Below are 12,373 nucleotides of genomic sequence, written 5' to 3' on the forward strand. Positions count from 1 at the left end.
CGTTATCAGTTTTTGCGAAACAACAACGACGCAAAAGAACTGAATCTCAGATGGCGCAGCAGGTGCGCGTGTAATCATATCCGCCCATTACTATTATTATCAGCAGACAAAGTGCTGTTGTTTTACAGTATTTTGTCCGTTGGTGGCGGCAGCGGCGCTGAAGGATTTTAGTTGAAAGCGCAATCGTAAAAGACTTTGATGGTATTACTTACGCCCAGGTTGCCAAGTAAGCTTGTTTTTATGCACAGGGGTTAGCTGGCTGGCTGCCTGTGTACTTTTACGAAATTTTCAACAGTCGCTGTCGTCAGCATAACACGAAGGCTGTTATCGCAGTTCTCGCGCCCGAGTTACTGTGGACTGTCAAGCAACCGTGCTTCGTATTCTCGTTGATATTCTACCTCAACACCAGGACTCATTCGTATACTCGTCGACGGAAGGTTTGGAGGATACGGCTTTTGGCAGGTATAAAGTCTCGTAACATAATCACGTATCGTCCGTTGTGCCCAGTTGTCGCAGTGCCTCCAGTAACAACGGCAAGATGTCTCGAGCCATTGACCTACTGCGAGTGATGGCTAGCGTGCAGTAAGTGGATATACCCCTCAATTCATTCAGAGCAAGCTACTCAGTCATTTACTCTCGAGAAATCAGTGTCAATACTTTCCTGCTTCAGGTTAAGCGCCTGTGTCCGCTGAGAGTCAAAGAGTTGCTGGTGACGTGCAACAGCAACCAAAATGCGTTAGGCGTTCAAATTGCGACACAGGTAGACTCTTTGGCTGGCGGCGGACATACTCGTAAGCAATGACTCAATAGCTAACACAAAAAAGCAAAAGGCAGAAAAATCTGTTGCAGAGTGAAACACAAAAAATACAAAAGGCAAAAAAAATCTGTTGCAGAGTGAAATGTCCGACGAAAGGAATGGATAGAAACAGGAGTGTCAATCGTTAAGCATTTTCGCGTAGGCCGTAAGTCGTGTTTTTGTCGAGTCGACCCCCTCCCCCCCGTCAACCCTGCATGTCTGTGCTTAAGTCCGTATCTTGTTAACTTGTGTTGTTCTCTCATTCATTAGTCACAGTGCGTTATGGGTTACGATCGATCAGGCCACCCTTTCGGGCATCCAAAATTGACTCCGCGACAGTTCCGTCGACTGCTTTGTATAGCGGCCCTCTTCCTACTCTCTGTCCTTACGCTTGATCAATTAGGTGTTTTTCTCAAACTCGGTGAGGAACACTCGCTTGATCCAGGCTATGACTACCCCCTTCGGGGAGACCAATTTGATGACCTTCTGCCAGTGAATCACGTTTACGATTCGCTTGACTATCAAATCCACAGTAACACAGGCTGTAAACAGCGTCTGCGTCTGGCAATCTTCGTAAAAAGTGCTTTGCCCCATCGGAGTCGACGGAATGTTATACGACGAACATGGGGCAGGAGGAGGTTTAGTAATGTTGACACGAAAACATTCTTTGTCATCGGTCGAGGTGCCGAGGACAGTGATCTGATCGTAGAGAACGAAAAACATCAAGACATCATTCAGGCGGACTTCGTTGACAATTATTACAATAACACACTGAAGACAATGACTTCACTCCGGTGGGCCACGCAATACTGTAGGAATACGCAGTATTTTCTCTTGATCGATGATGATTACTATCTTTCTATAAAGAATCTTTTACGCTACATTAACATCTATGAGGCAGAATCTGGCGGAGCTCTATTCGTCGGAATGTTGTTCCCGAACTCGGCGCCCATACGACACCGGTTCTCGAAATGGTTCGTCTCACTCAGGGATTACCCGTACTCCAGATATTCGGCTTACATTACAGCCGGTGCAATGCTGTTCAATCAAGACGCTGCACAGAAAATCTACAGTGCGTCAAAATTCAGCAAACATTTTGTGTTCGATGACATCTTTGTGGGTATCTGCGCACGGAAGGCGCGCATACAGCCGAAACATAGTGACTTTTTTCAAATGTGGCGGGCAGATGATCTACGCGATATGATCGCGGTTCACGGCTATGCCGATTCTGAGCTTGAAGAGGCCTGGACAGCGTCTTACCAAAAAGGATATGCTTGAGATTGCTTGCCCTATGAATACGTCATAATAGCGAAGTTTCTCTAGAACATTTTTACAACCATAATTATTTAGTTATATACAAAAAGGAACAGCACACATTTGATGTAAATAACGTACTCGAATCTTCGAAAATTTAGCAAAGATTGGATTAGAGAAAACAAAGAAATGTTTACATTGTATGTAGATAGAGCCAGTATACATGATACGGCTTTGTCTATTATCGGGGCTGTGTGAAAGCACTTGTTAGACGTGGAAGTGTCATTTTTACGGGCTACCATGATATTGAATTTATGAGTCTGAAAGCAAAACTGAAAAATGAATTTCCGAGGAGAATCTTTTATTGCAAATGTTATAGGAAACTCGTCGAAGATCCATCGTTTTATCGTTGGAACACATGGCAATACTTCACTGTTCTAACATAAAGAGTCTACCCAACAGGACAAATATGCACAGTAACCGAATTCGTTATAAGCAGACGAATTAGTGTAGGCTAGGGAGAATTGCAAGTGATTTAAGTCATTAGATAGGGAACCGCTATGTTATGGAAACATAATGACAGTTGTTCCAAGTAGTAATTTTCCATGAATTTTTAATTTGGGTCTACAATGACCAAACGGTTCCTGCAAAGAAGCCTGTCTTAGACGGCGTAATTTTCCGTTGAATAGATTAGTCATATTTTGAAAAATAGAAAGAACGGCAGTTTCTACAAGTCCCCTAGAGGGGATCTAGACTGCCACAAAGTTGTTATCATACGCGTGGTGTGAAATAGTAGAACAACAAGATCTGGAAAAATATCTATTATCGCCGTAAATGAAAAAGTGCAAGCGGTCGAGATGGGCAATCTTCCAATGCACTCTGTTACGTTATAGGGAAAAGTGGTACCGATTTAGTCCGCGCACAATCTATCAACTACTTGACATCTAAACAGCCGACAAACTCGGACACATTGGCAAATCTTACGAACTAATTCCATGAGCAACGTGACGTAACGATGGATTTCTTGGAAAACGACATCGATGTTTAGCCTAGGCCAAATATGATCTTTTGTTATATGTTGCTGGTCGCGTGTAGTTAATTCACTATGCATATAAAATATATAATACTGATGCGAAGGACATGTGTATGCGGATGCCCCACAACTGCCAATTGTGTATGTACATATTTATACATGAAACACACAAAAATGTACCGAAATTTTACTAAGAATTTATCTCAAGAAGAAACAGCAGAAGTATATTTGTCTTGGGCATGTTTTCATTTAGGTAGGACTAGTGCGAGACGAAACAAAAGATCGTGATACATACATGAATAAAGAATATTGATATGCCAATTTTATAAACAAATAGCTGGTTTTTCTACAAAAGTCAAAAAAATAAAACAAAACGAAAAAAAGAAAAACACCATCCCAGTTTAACAATATTGTCAATCACGCAATTAAGAACTATAAAGTGGTGATGGTGTATTAGATTGAAGTCGACTATCCAGATTTTCAGTAGTCCAGTTTTCTAGCGATGTAGACTCACTACACTTCTATTATTGAGGTGTCGTATTAATCTAAGCTCACAGTAACTATCGCAACGTGGGAGTTCTAGTTATTTTTCGTTTGTGGATCTTTATTAATGACTTCTGCCTTTACAGACGCCGCTGTCCTGGCCATCACCACATTGGAAATGCCCTTTTGAGCTCGACAGGATCATGTTCCCAATCAAAGGACTACGCGTTCGAGATGGCCTGCTCCAATATTCGCTATGGGCCTGGGGTTACCCGGGAGGTTGGACAGGTGAACTAGTGATATTAACCTTAATAGGAGACCACCATTGCTTATAGTGATCATTGTAAATTGGACAGGATCAATTAATTTAGTCAATTGAGCTCTGACAGAATCATTATAAGGAAACCGTAATTCGTCCCATTAATTATGAGAAGCGCTGCAAAAACCTGACGTTAACCTACGTAATCAGCAACTTGTGTTACCGCACCATAGAGAAGTCACCTTGAAAACTAACAGTAAAGTTGTCCGGCGCACGGTAAGGTATACAGGTATCATCTATTAGATAAAAATCACTCAGGTTGAAGCTGCACTAAAAATAGCGGAAGAAATAGTAAAGAAAATGCAGAACCAAGATGTCCGCTGCTTTGAACGCATCCTGCGGAACTTAAATTAGATTTGTGCTGTAGTATTTACGATAGATGTTCATGGAAGCAAAGGATCATATCTTCAGAAGGCGCCCTTGAAGGCCGTATAATATATCTCGATGTAGGCTCAATATGGAATCTCTTAGGATATAGGGTAGCTTTAGATATACGACTTGTCGTGTTTTTGTAGAAGTATGTGTTAAGGAAGCACTTCGACGTGGTGTCGTAGCACAGTAGGTATTTAAAACTGCCCAGGCCTTTTAGAAAACGATCTGCTAAACCATGGCTGATTTGTTTTGTCCAGATTAATTAAAGATCGAAATTCTAGAAAAAAAAAACAGCTAATTTAAATACCTATGTGATTATGGCGCTCAGGACTTGAATAATATGAACGCGAAGAAAGTGTGCGTCGTAACAGATAAAAATCTGTTGAAGCTTCCTCCCGTGCGGGCCGTTCTCGATTCGCTGCACGCTAACAAAGTCGTCTACGAACTTTTCTCCGATGTCTCAGTGGAGCCAACATACAATAGGTAGGCCATATTTTACCTAGATGACAACAATGCGTATGCTCATTCGATACAGTGCATACTTGATGAATTGCTTGAATTCTGTTTCTGAGTGTAAATGGGGACTGATCTATTGTAGGACAGATAATCTTTTTCTATTGGTATGTTGGATGTAACATATGTTCGTGTATCTCACGGTAGTTTACACTGCTTCACATCTAAGTGTTATGTAAATACACGAACAAATGCTAAGCTATGATAAGGACACGGTACAATGATAGAGTTTAATCGTGTGTAAACGTGTTATGCAACAATGTGTTGTCCGCAAACCCAAATATTTATTCGCCGCGTAGTTGGACGTAGTAACCAGACTGACAAAGCCGTGACTAAAACGATAGTATTGTATGCAGCTTCGCGGCCAATTATTGACTTAACACGAGTGTAGATAAAAGTATTATAATCATAAACATATTAAAAGCATGTGTTTATTTTTTTATTTTTGACAAGCTTCCAAAAAGCGATAAACTTTGCGCGGACTGGTGGCTTCGACTCATTCGTAGCAGTGGGTGGTGGCTCGGTGATCGATACAACAAAGGCAGCTAACTTGTACACGTGTAATCCGGAAGCAGAATTCCTTGACTTTGTGAACATTCCGATAGGAAAGGGTTTTCCTATAAGAAACGCTCTTAAGCCGCTAATTGCCAGTAAGTGGTATTTCAAAAGGTCGTTCTCGCCTTTCGAAACACTAACAGAACATAATAGCAATCAGCTGTTTTTGTGCTTCTAGAAGTTCTCTATTCGAACTTCATCGCAAACACGTTGATTTGACACACTTAATTGATTTATCATTACCATGTCTTGTCTGTGGTTCATTGGTTTGGTTTTTTTTGCATAATTTTGTACTGGGCAGTAGCGATAAGTTGACTTTGTTTACAGTACCCACGACTGCGGGAACGGGTAGTGAAACTACGGGGGTTGCTATATTCGACTACGAGCCTCTAAAATCGAAGACAGGAATAGCGAGTAGGGCACTTAAGCCCACCCTAGCCCTCGTAGATCCGTTGCACCTAAAGCATATGCCCGAGCGTGTCGCTGCCTTCTCTGGCTTTGATGTCCTGTGCCATGCCCTCGAATCGTTTACGGCCATTCCTTTCAATGAACGACAGCCTTGCCCAGACGACCCTATCAAACGGCCGGCCTACCAGGGCAGCAATCCGATCAGCGATGTTTGGGCCAAGCATGTCTTCGAAATATTACGGAAGTATTTCAAAAGGTGCGCAGTATTTATGGTCGTACGCAAAACCACTATGATTCATTAAATAATAACCTCAAGAATTAGGAATTAGGCCTGTTATATCGAAGCGAAACAGTCTGTTTAGCAAGAAGCGTATATCTGATTCGGATTACCGTAATTAATTTCGATTTTCCATAGGCTCTGCGCATAATACACGCATTCAGCAAATTGGCGTCCTATACGACAAAAGTTCAATGGAGTTTTTATAGTCTGGTTTTCAACATCTTGTATATGTACGTTTTTTCATGGTTTTAGGAACGTATTCAATCCTGAAGATTACGAGGCACGGTCGGCGATGCACTTGGCAAGTTGTTACGCGGGAATTGGTTTCGGAAATGCAGGCGTTCATTTATGTCACGGGATGTCGTACCCGATATCGGGACTAGTGAAAAACTTTGTTGCTAAAGATTACGAGTCCTCGGAAAAGCCGATCATTCCGCACGGATTGGCTGTTGTTATGACGTCGCCCGCTGTTTTCAAGTTCACGGCACCTGCTTGCCCCGATAGACATCTGCTGGCGATTGAACTTCTCGGTGTGTAGCGAACACCAATAACAATAATATTAATAATAATAGGTGACATTCGGACAGGTATAATTTGACCTCGAATTAGGCTCGCTGTGTATATCGTTATCACGCTGTAAACTGCTATTCGACCAGCATTAATTTATTTTTCAATATTAATGATACAATTCATACATTTTGTCGGCGATCATGTCACTTGCATTGTGCATACAAAAGGGGACTATATTTTTGTTCGCTCTATTTGAAAAATGAAATTTAGTTAAAAATTCACTAATCGTCGTCCTTTCTAGTCATATGTGATTTTTTATCTACATGGAGAACTTACATGTGTCTTTGTAGGAGGTCGAGATACTCGAGGACTGAAACAAGCCGACGCTGGCCCCGTTCTGGCCGACGTCCTGCGCGATTATATGAGCGATATGAAGATTGAAAACGGATTGTCCGCATTAGGTTATGATAAATCCGATATCGATAGTCTTGTTGAAAAGACTTTACCTCAGGTGCGTTCGTTTGCTAATTGATAAAATCACTCAATTATAGAAACAGTGTAGTGAATGTCCTGACCGATATTTGATGCTATGGACGAGAAAAATAGTACTATGTTAAGAGTGTTAAAAGATGGGTAAAAGGTGGGCGGCTCTGTCTCGTACCGAATGTCCGATATTAAGTAAGCGCAGCATTATTGGACGTAAAACACTTACTAAGAATGAAATACCTGTTAGGTTTAACACAGAAAATTAACTCTTTCTAAATTTTTCTTTTGTTTACTGCGTAACTATACTATTATTTATTATATACTTATTTTACTTATTTATTATTTATTACATTATTACTACTAAATCGTTTCAAGCTTGAAGGACGCTGGGTCAAATCTTTGCTGTGGAACAAACGCTCTATTCTTTTTTTATTGCTTATGTCATATACTGCATCCGTTTCATATATCATCACTCCAATGATTTATAATTTCTTGAATGGAACGGTTGTTAAACGGCCCCACGTATTTTAAAGTTTCAGGTACTTTAACCCATGTATTGTTGTGTACGCAATTTTTCTGTGTTGCAGGAGCGTGTAACGAGGCTGGCTCCGCGTAGCCACGTAGAAAGTGACCTTGCCAACATTTTCGAGCAATCAATGACGATTTTCTGAACCTGAACCAAAAGTATTATATATAGAATAAAACTGTGGCGACGAGCAGTAACGGGATTCGGATGTGTTCGGCATCTAATGGTTAATGCATAGGATTTGCATTTATCTTAATATAGCTGCGTCGCATTTTTGAATATGCATATATGGTATTCTAATTATTTTCTATTCTATCTATTCTAACTAAGAATATATGTTAGCTTTCGTAAAAAAATGTATACACTTCATACACATATTTTGCGTGAGTAGTTCGACAAATATAGTAAGCTACAATAATCAGCGGAGTAATTTGTTGACCTGTCGTTAATGCTAAGTTCGATACAAAAGGTTTCTACCTTCCGGAGAATAAAGCCAGCGTATTTTGTTAGACCTTCAAGATTTTTGGGCAGTTAAACATACATATTAATACAATGTCGAGGGGCTAGACTAAACGAGCAGCTCTCTTACTATTCGATTTGTTTTTGGGTAAGCAAGCGGGCTCTTCACTGCTGAAGATTTCTATTGTAGCAGAAGTGTCTTTCTATGACGAGTATTTGAAAGCTAGACTTCATTTATCATGTGATAGAGTTAGATGGTTTTAGTTTACGGTGCGCTGATATATATATATATATATATATATATATATATATATGTATATGTATATATGTATATGTATATATGTATATGTATATGTATGTATATGTATATATATGTATATATATATATAGACCAGTAGACCGGTAGGACAAATAACAAGTCTTAACACTCTTAACAATCTTTAAAAAAAACTAATATTTAATTTTAAAGATCAACGGCTCTGGTGAATGATGTTTGCAGTGTTACATGTACTTGCATGCTTTAAAATTATTAAAAAGTGCTTATTATTATTATTCGTTATTTAAATTAGAGAATGTACCAGCTTTTCAACCGCAAAAGGATAAGTGATTGTTGACCTTAATATTCATTATAAATGTAGGATATAAATTGACATTTATACAAGAAAGCTAAAAAGATTGTTAAACTCTGCTGTTACCCATTAGCTTTCATGTTTGTACAACACTCGTTATTAAGCTTCATGGAGCAAATTTAGCCTGGGTTTGGGAGCTTGAGATTTTCTGGTGTCTGGTGTGAAACGAATCGCAATGCAAACGTTTTCCTTTGAACACTATGCTTAAAAGTTGTTAACGCAATTAGCAGGCGCAGGAATAAATGTTACAATAACATATAAATCCAGGAAGTACGAACAGTTAATAAGCCGATATGGTTTCAACGAATTGGATGATCGAACACGTGTATATTGTATGCTGGCTACTCAACCGATAGATGATTGCTACAGTATATAGGGTGAATCTATATACATGGAAACGAATTAGGAACACTGAATATATAGGTCAAAGCATCTTACCCGATACTCGAATAATTATGTTTGTACTTAGCAAAGTTCCTCTTCAGACTTTTCTTCATTGGATAAGAATGAATTAATCATAGGTTTTTGCATAGAATAAATCCATACGCACTACACAATAGCAACATGTTTATTGTCGTCCACATTATTGAGTTTAGATTCAAGCAATTTGTTGATGTCACAAGATATTATGGCCACGCTGATACACTGATACCGCTGTGCTAATTTCCTGCCATTCTTTGTTTCTTTCATTTAATCTCCTACCTTACCGTTACTACTACTGCTGCAGCCATTTACTGGAGACGTCTTTGGTACGATTTTTTACTGACTAGTTCTATGTGGGCGACATGCTTTATAGGATAAGGATAAAGATACTAATTGACCTGTGAAGGGCCGTATCTCAATGGTCGTAGCTTTCGTCTTTCTCTGGCCAGGTTAGTTTAACCAGCACCTACCGCAAAGCGGAAAGCGGTCAAACAGAAGTTGCAGATGCTGGAAGAACGCTGCAGAGGTCTTTCTCCTCGGCGACGTCGCTGCACCTGCTTGTACGCTATATGACGCTAGCGGGTGTCGATTCCGCGCCTGCCGGTAAGTTTATCTAGAAGGGCAGGAATAGCAGAACTGAGTGAGACGACCTGATATCTATTCGTACCTGATGGTTAGAGAAGTTGGAAGGAGGTAGGAATGAGGGGAATCTGGTGCAAGGGCCCTCAAAATGCCTTGCGCTACCTACCCTAGTTGTGGTGCCAGCAATTGTTTTAATAATAAAGAAAGAGCGTAGCTGCTCTGTTAGAAAAAGCCTGCATCCAGGGTGTCACAGTAAAAGAAGTTACGTCCTGCAGTGTAGAACAATGTAGTCTTAGGTTTAGCTCAAATAGACCCTAGCTAATGAAGTTGAGGCGAATGTGTAATAATATGATGGTAGGCTGTAATTTGAATCGGCCCAACCGGGCCGATGGTTTGTTGATGTTCGTCTTACTTTGCTTACGCAAACTTAGTTACGTCATCTGCAAGCAATTGAGCACGTGCCCTAGGGAAAAAGCAGAGAAGATGGGACCTTCAAAGCGCTGCAAGTTTACTTCGGCTCTACCAGAGAATAGTAATAAACGAGTATTACCCTTTACACGTTTCTTAGAGATGACCTAATGTTGTAAAAAAGAATAGCGCGAGGAATACATATGATTTGCAAGGTACAGTAACATTAACATAGGTTTTAATATCATTACAATAAAGGATTTTAGTCTTTTTAGAGTAGTTTTGGTGCATGCTTCGCAATATGGTACGTACATGCTCGAACATAGAATGCGAGTCGCATCATTTACATATTACCGAAAGTTACCTGAAAGGCACTTACTAAACGTGTGTTGTAAATACTAAGTTCACTTGTGCACTAGAAACTCATCCATAGTATCGTTGGATGTTAAGGAACCAAGACTATATCGCCATATTGTAGCAAGTTGAGTAAAACCTTTTTTTGAAAAAGGTCTCTGATGAATATATTCCAAAGTCAGTATCGTTCTATATCATGTAAGGATGACCCAGATCGATAATCGATTCGCCCATAAGCCGACAAAAGGCATTGTTACTATGTATATTTATACATCCAGGTTATTCATAAGTGCTATTTGTATTAATTTGGGTTAATTTTGTAAAGGTATACAACATTAGCAGAATAATAACGAGCTAATGATATATTCAACCTACTTTCTACAAACTATATAGTTGAGCTGAAGCACGTTATCAAGACGCGACGCAGCGTACAGGCTGTTTAACGGATCGAGTTTCGTTTGGCACCTGGTATGGGCTTATTTCCCTTCGAGGAATCAGGGTCTACGTCTTTCTTATTTAGCTACGAAGTAAGGTAGTGTGCATGTCACATTTCGCCTTTTATCTCGGCCTGTGTCTGATCCTTATATTTGTTGGTCAATCTGAAAGAGGCCTAAAAAAATTAAAAGAACAATTACTAAGACAAATCTTATTACTAAATATTATAGAGGGAAATCAGTATTAGGCATTCTTACAACTTTCATCGACTCCATTTTTCTAAAAAGGCATTTAGACCAATTTAAATTATCGATTATAGTAAAATGGGTTTAGAGATTTATGGGAAGTCGCACTGGTCCGTGCCCAAGTAGTTACACGCTATGCGAAGGCGTTATTCCCTATATTAACTTTTATTTGGCATTCGAGCGCTTAATGAAAGACACCGATGCGGCAGAGAATTTGCTTAGCCTGGTCGAGTGTCGGACGAAAAGATACACCTGTATACCTTTTTTTCGTTATACAGTTCGTTCACTTCCGTGTCTCTTGTGCTTCAGTTATAAGATTAGCTCAGCACTTCCGTTAGAATGATACCTTAAGTCTTAAGTCCAATACTGCCCTCAGGCATTGCTGCAGATGACTGGTTTTTAGAACTAAGCAAGGTGTATCTATGCGCAGTCTTTATTAGATTCGAACCCATAGCACTAAATTCGGGTGGCAAACATTGTTAAAACGGAACCCTCATTATTGAAACTCATTATCCCCATCGCCAGTTAGTGATCACTAGACTGTATGTGACATTTGACATGCCAATAATGAGCCAGTCGATTTCGCTCAGACTGTGGCTAACTATGATCAAACGAATTAGTTATTGATGTTAGTTCAAAAACAACCCTGACGAGTTGATTTCAAGATTCGTGAGTGTGGTAGATTGGGTGCTATTAACCTCACTGATGAGCTAATAAACAACGGTGCGAAGCTTCTGAAAACAAACGAAGCTGCAACTGAGGGTATATATGGACGATTCCTTTCCACTATCAGCAGTGGGTTCGGAGAATTCCGCGTGCCAGGTACGCGTCGATAGTTGACCGTCTATTCGATCTTTTGCAGTTCTAGCAATGTCGAGAAGTCTCCCAGAACAGTAGAAATTGCGCATTGACTTAAACAGTCCCTTCGTGTCACTCGTGGCCTCAAGGAATCAGCGACAGCTATCAAAGATCAGGCGCACCCAACTCGCATGTGATGCGAGAAATCATATCAGAGTCGGGCGACCTCAATACGTTGACACGCTTTTTCTCAAAATTTTCTAGTACAATATAGATAACAGTTAGCGAACAATATAGGTTTATGAAAATCTAGTTGAGATAATTCACTGTCTATTTTGCTTTATTCGTTATATTTGTTTCTATTTTATTATTACGGTTTCGTCTTATAATGAGAAAGAGAGCAATAGAGAAGTTGGAGTGGGTATGGCTTTAAAAGGAACCGCAAATAGTGAAGAGATAGTCATGTATTTCACAGGCTATTTATACATGTAGTTCCGGTAAAAGC

General features: G+C 39.9%; 2 protein-coding genes and 1 long non-coding RNA gene across 3 annotated transcripts in view; 2 read left to right on the plus strand and 1 right to left on the minus strand.

The window, feature by feature from the left end:
• Positions 1–451: 451 nt before the first annotated feature.
• Positions 452–8,053, plus strand: T3dh (Type III alcohol dehydrogenase). The gene is made up of 8 exons (XM_022839462.2): positions 452–582; positions 3,713–3,854; positions 4,586–4,740; positions 5,224–5,420; positions 5,653–5,989; positions 6,266–6,543; positions 6,874–7,034; positions 7,597–8,053. The coding sequence occupies exons 1-8, from the start codon at positions 539–541 to the stop codon at positions 7,678–7,680; spliced, it is 1,398 nt and encodes a 465-aa protein (XP_022695197.1). The 5' UTR covers positions 452–538; the 3' UTR covers positions 7,681–8,053.
• LOC111263934 (beta-1,4-mannosylglycolipid beta-1,3-N-acetylglucosaminyltransferase brn) lies at positions 1,067–3,316 on the plus strand. The gene has a single exon (XM_022839465.2). The coding sequence runs from the start codon at positions 1,079–1,081 to the stop codon at positions 2,072–2,074; it is 996 nt and encodes a 331-aa protein (XP_022695200.1). The 5' UTR covers positions 1,067–1,078; the 3' UTR covers positions 2,075–3,316.
• Positions 8,054–9,173: 1,120 nt separating the features above from the next.
• LOC147753018 (uncharacterized) overlaps positions 9,174–12,373 on the minus strand; it is a 24,066-nt gene continuing 20,866 nt past the window's right edge. Inside the window, exons 4-5 of the long non-coding RNA XR_015312484.1 lie at positions 10,766–11,000; positions 9,174–9,659 (exon numbers count right to left, since the gene is read on the minus strand). This is a non-coding gene — a long non-coding RNA (uncharacterized LOC147753018). The remainder of the gene's footprint in view (positions 9,660–10,765; positions 11,001–12,373) is intronic.

Source organism: Varroa jacobsoni, unplaced genomic scaffold, assembly GCF_002532875.2.
Source record: "Varroa jacobsoni isolate VJ856 unplaced genomic scaffold, vjacob_1.0 scaffold_802, whole genome shotgun sequence".
In the NCBI taxonomy this organism is placed as follows: Eukaryota; Metazoa; Arthropoda; class Arachnida; order Mesostigmata; family Varroidae; genus Varroa; species Varroa jacobsoni.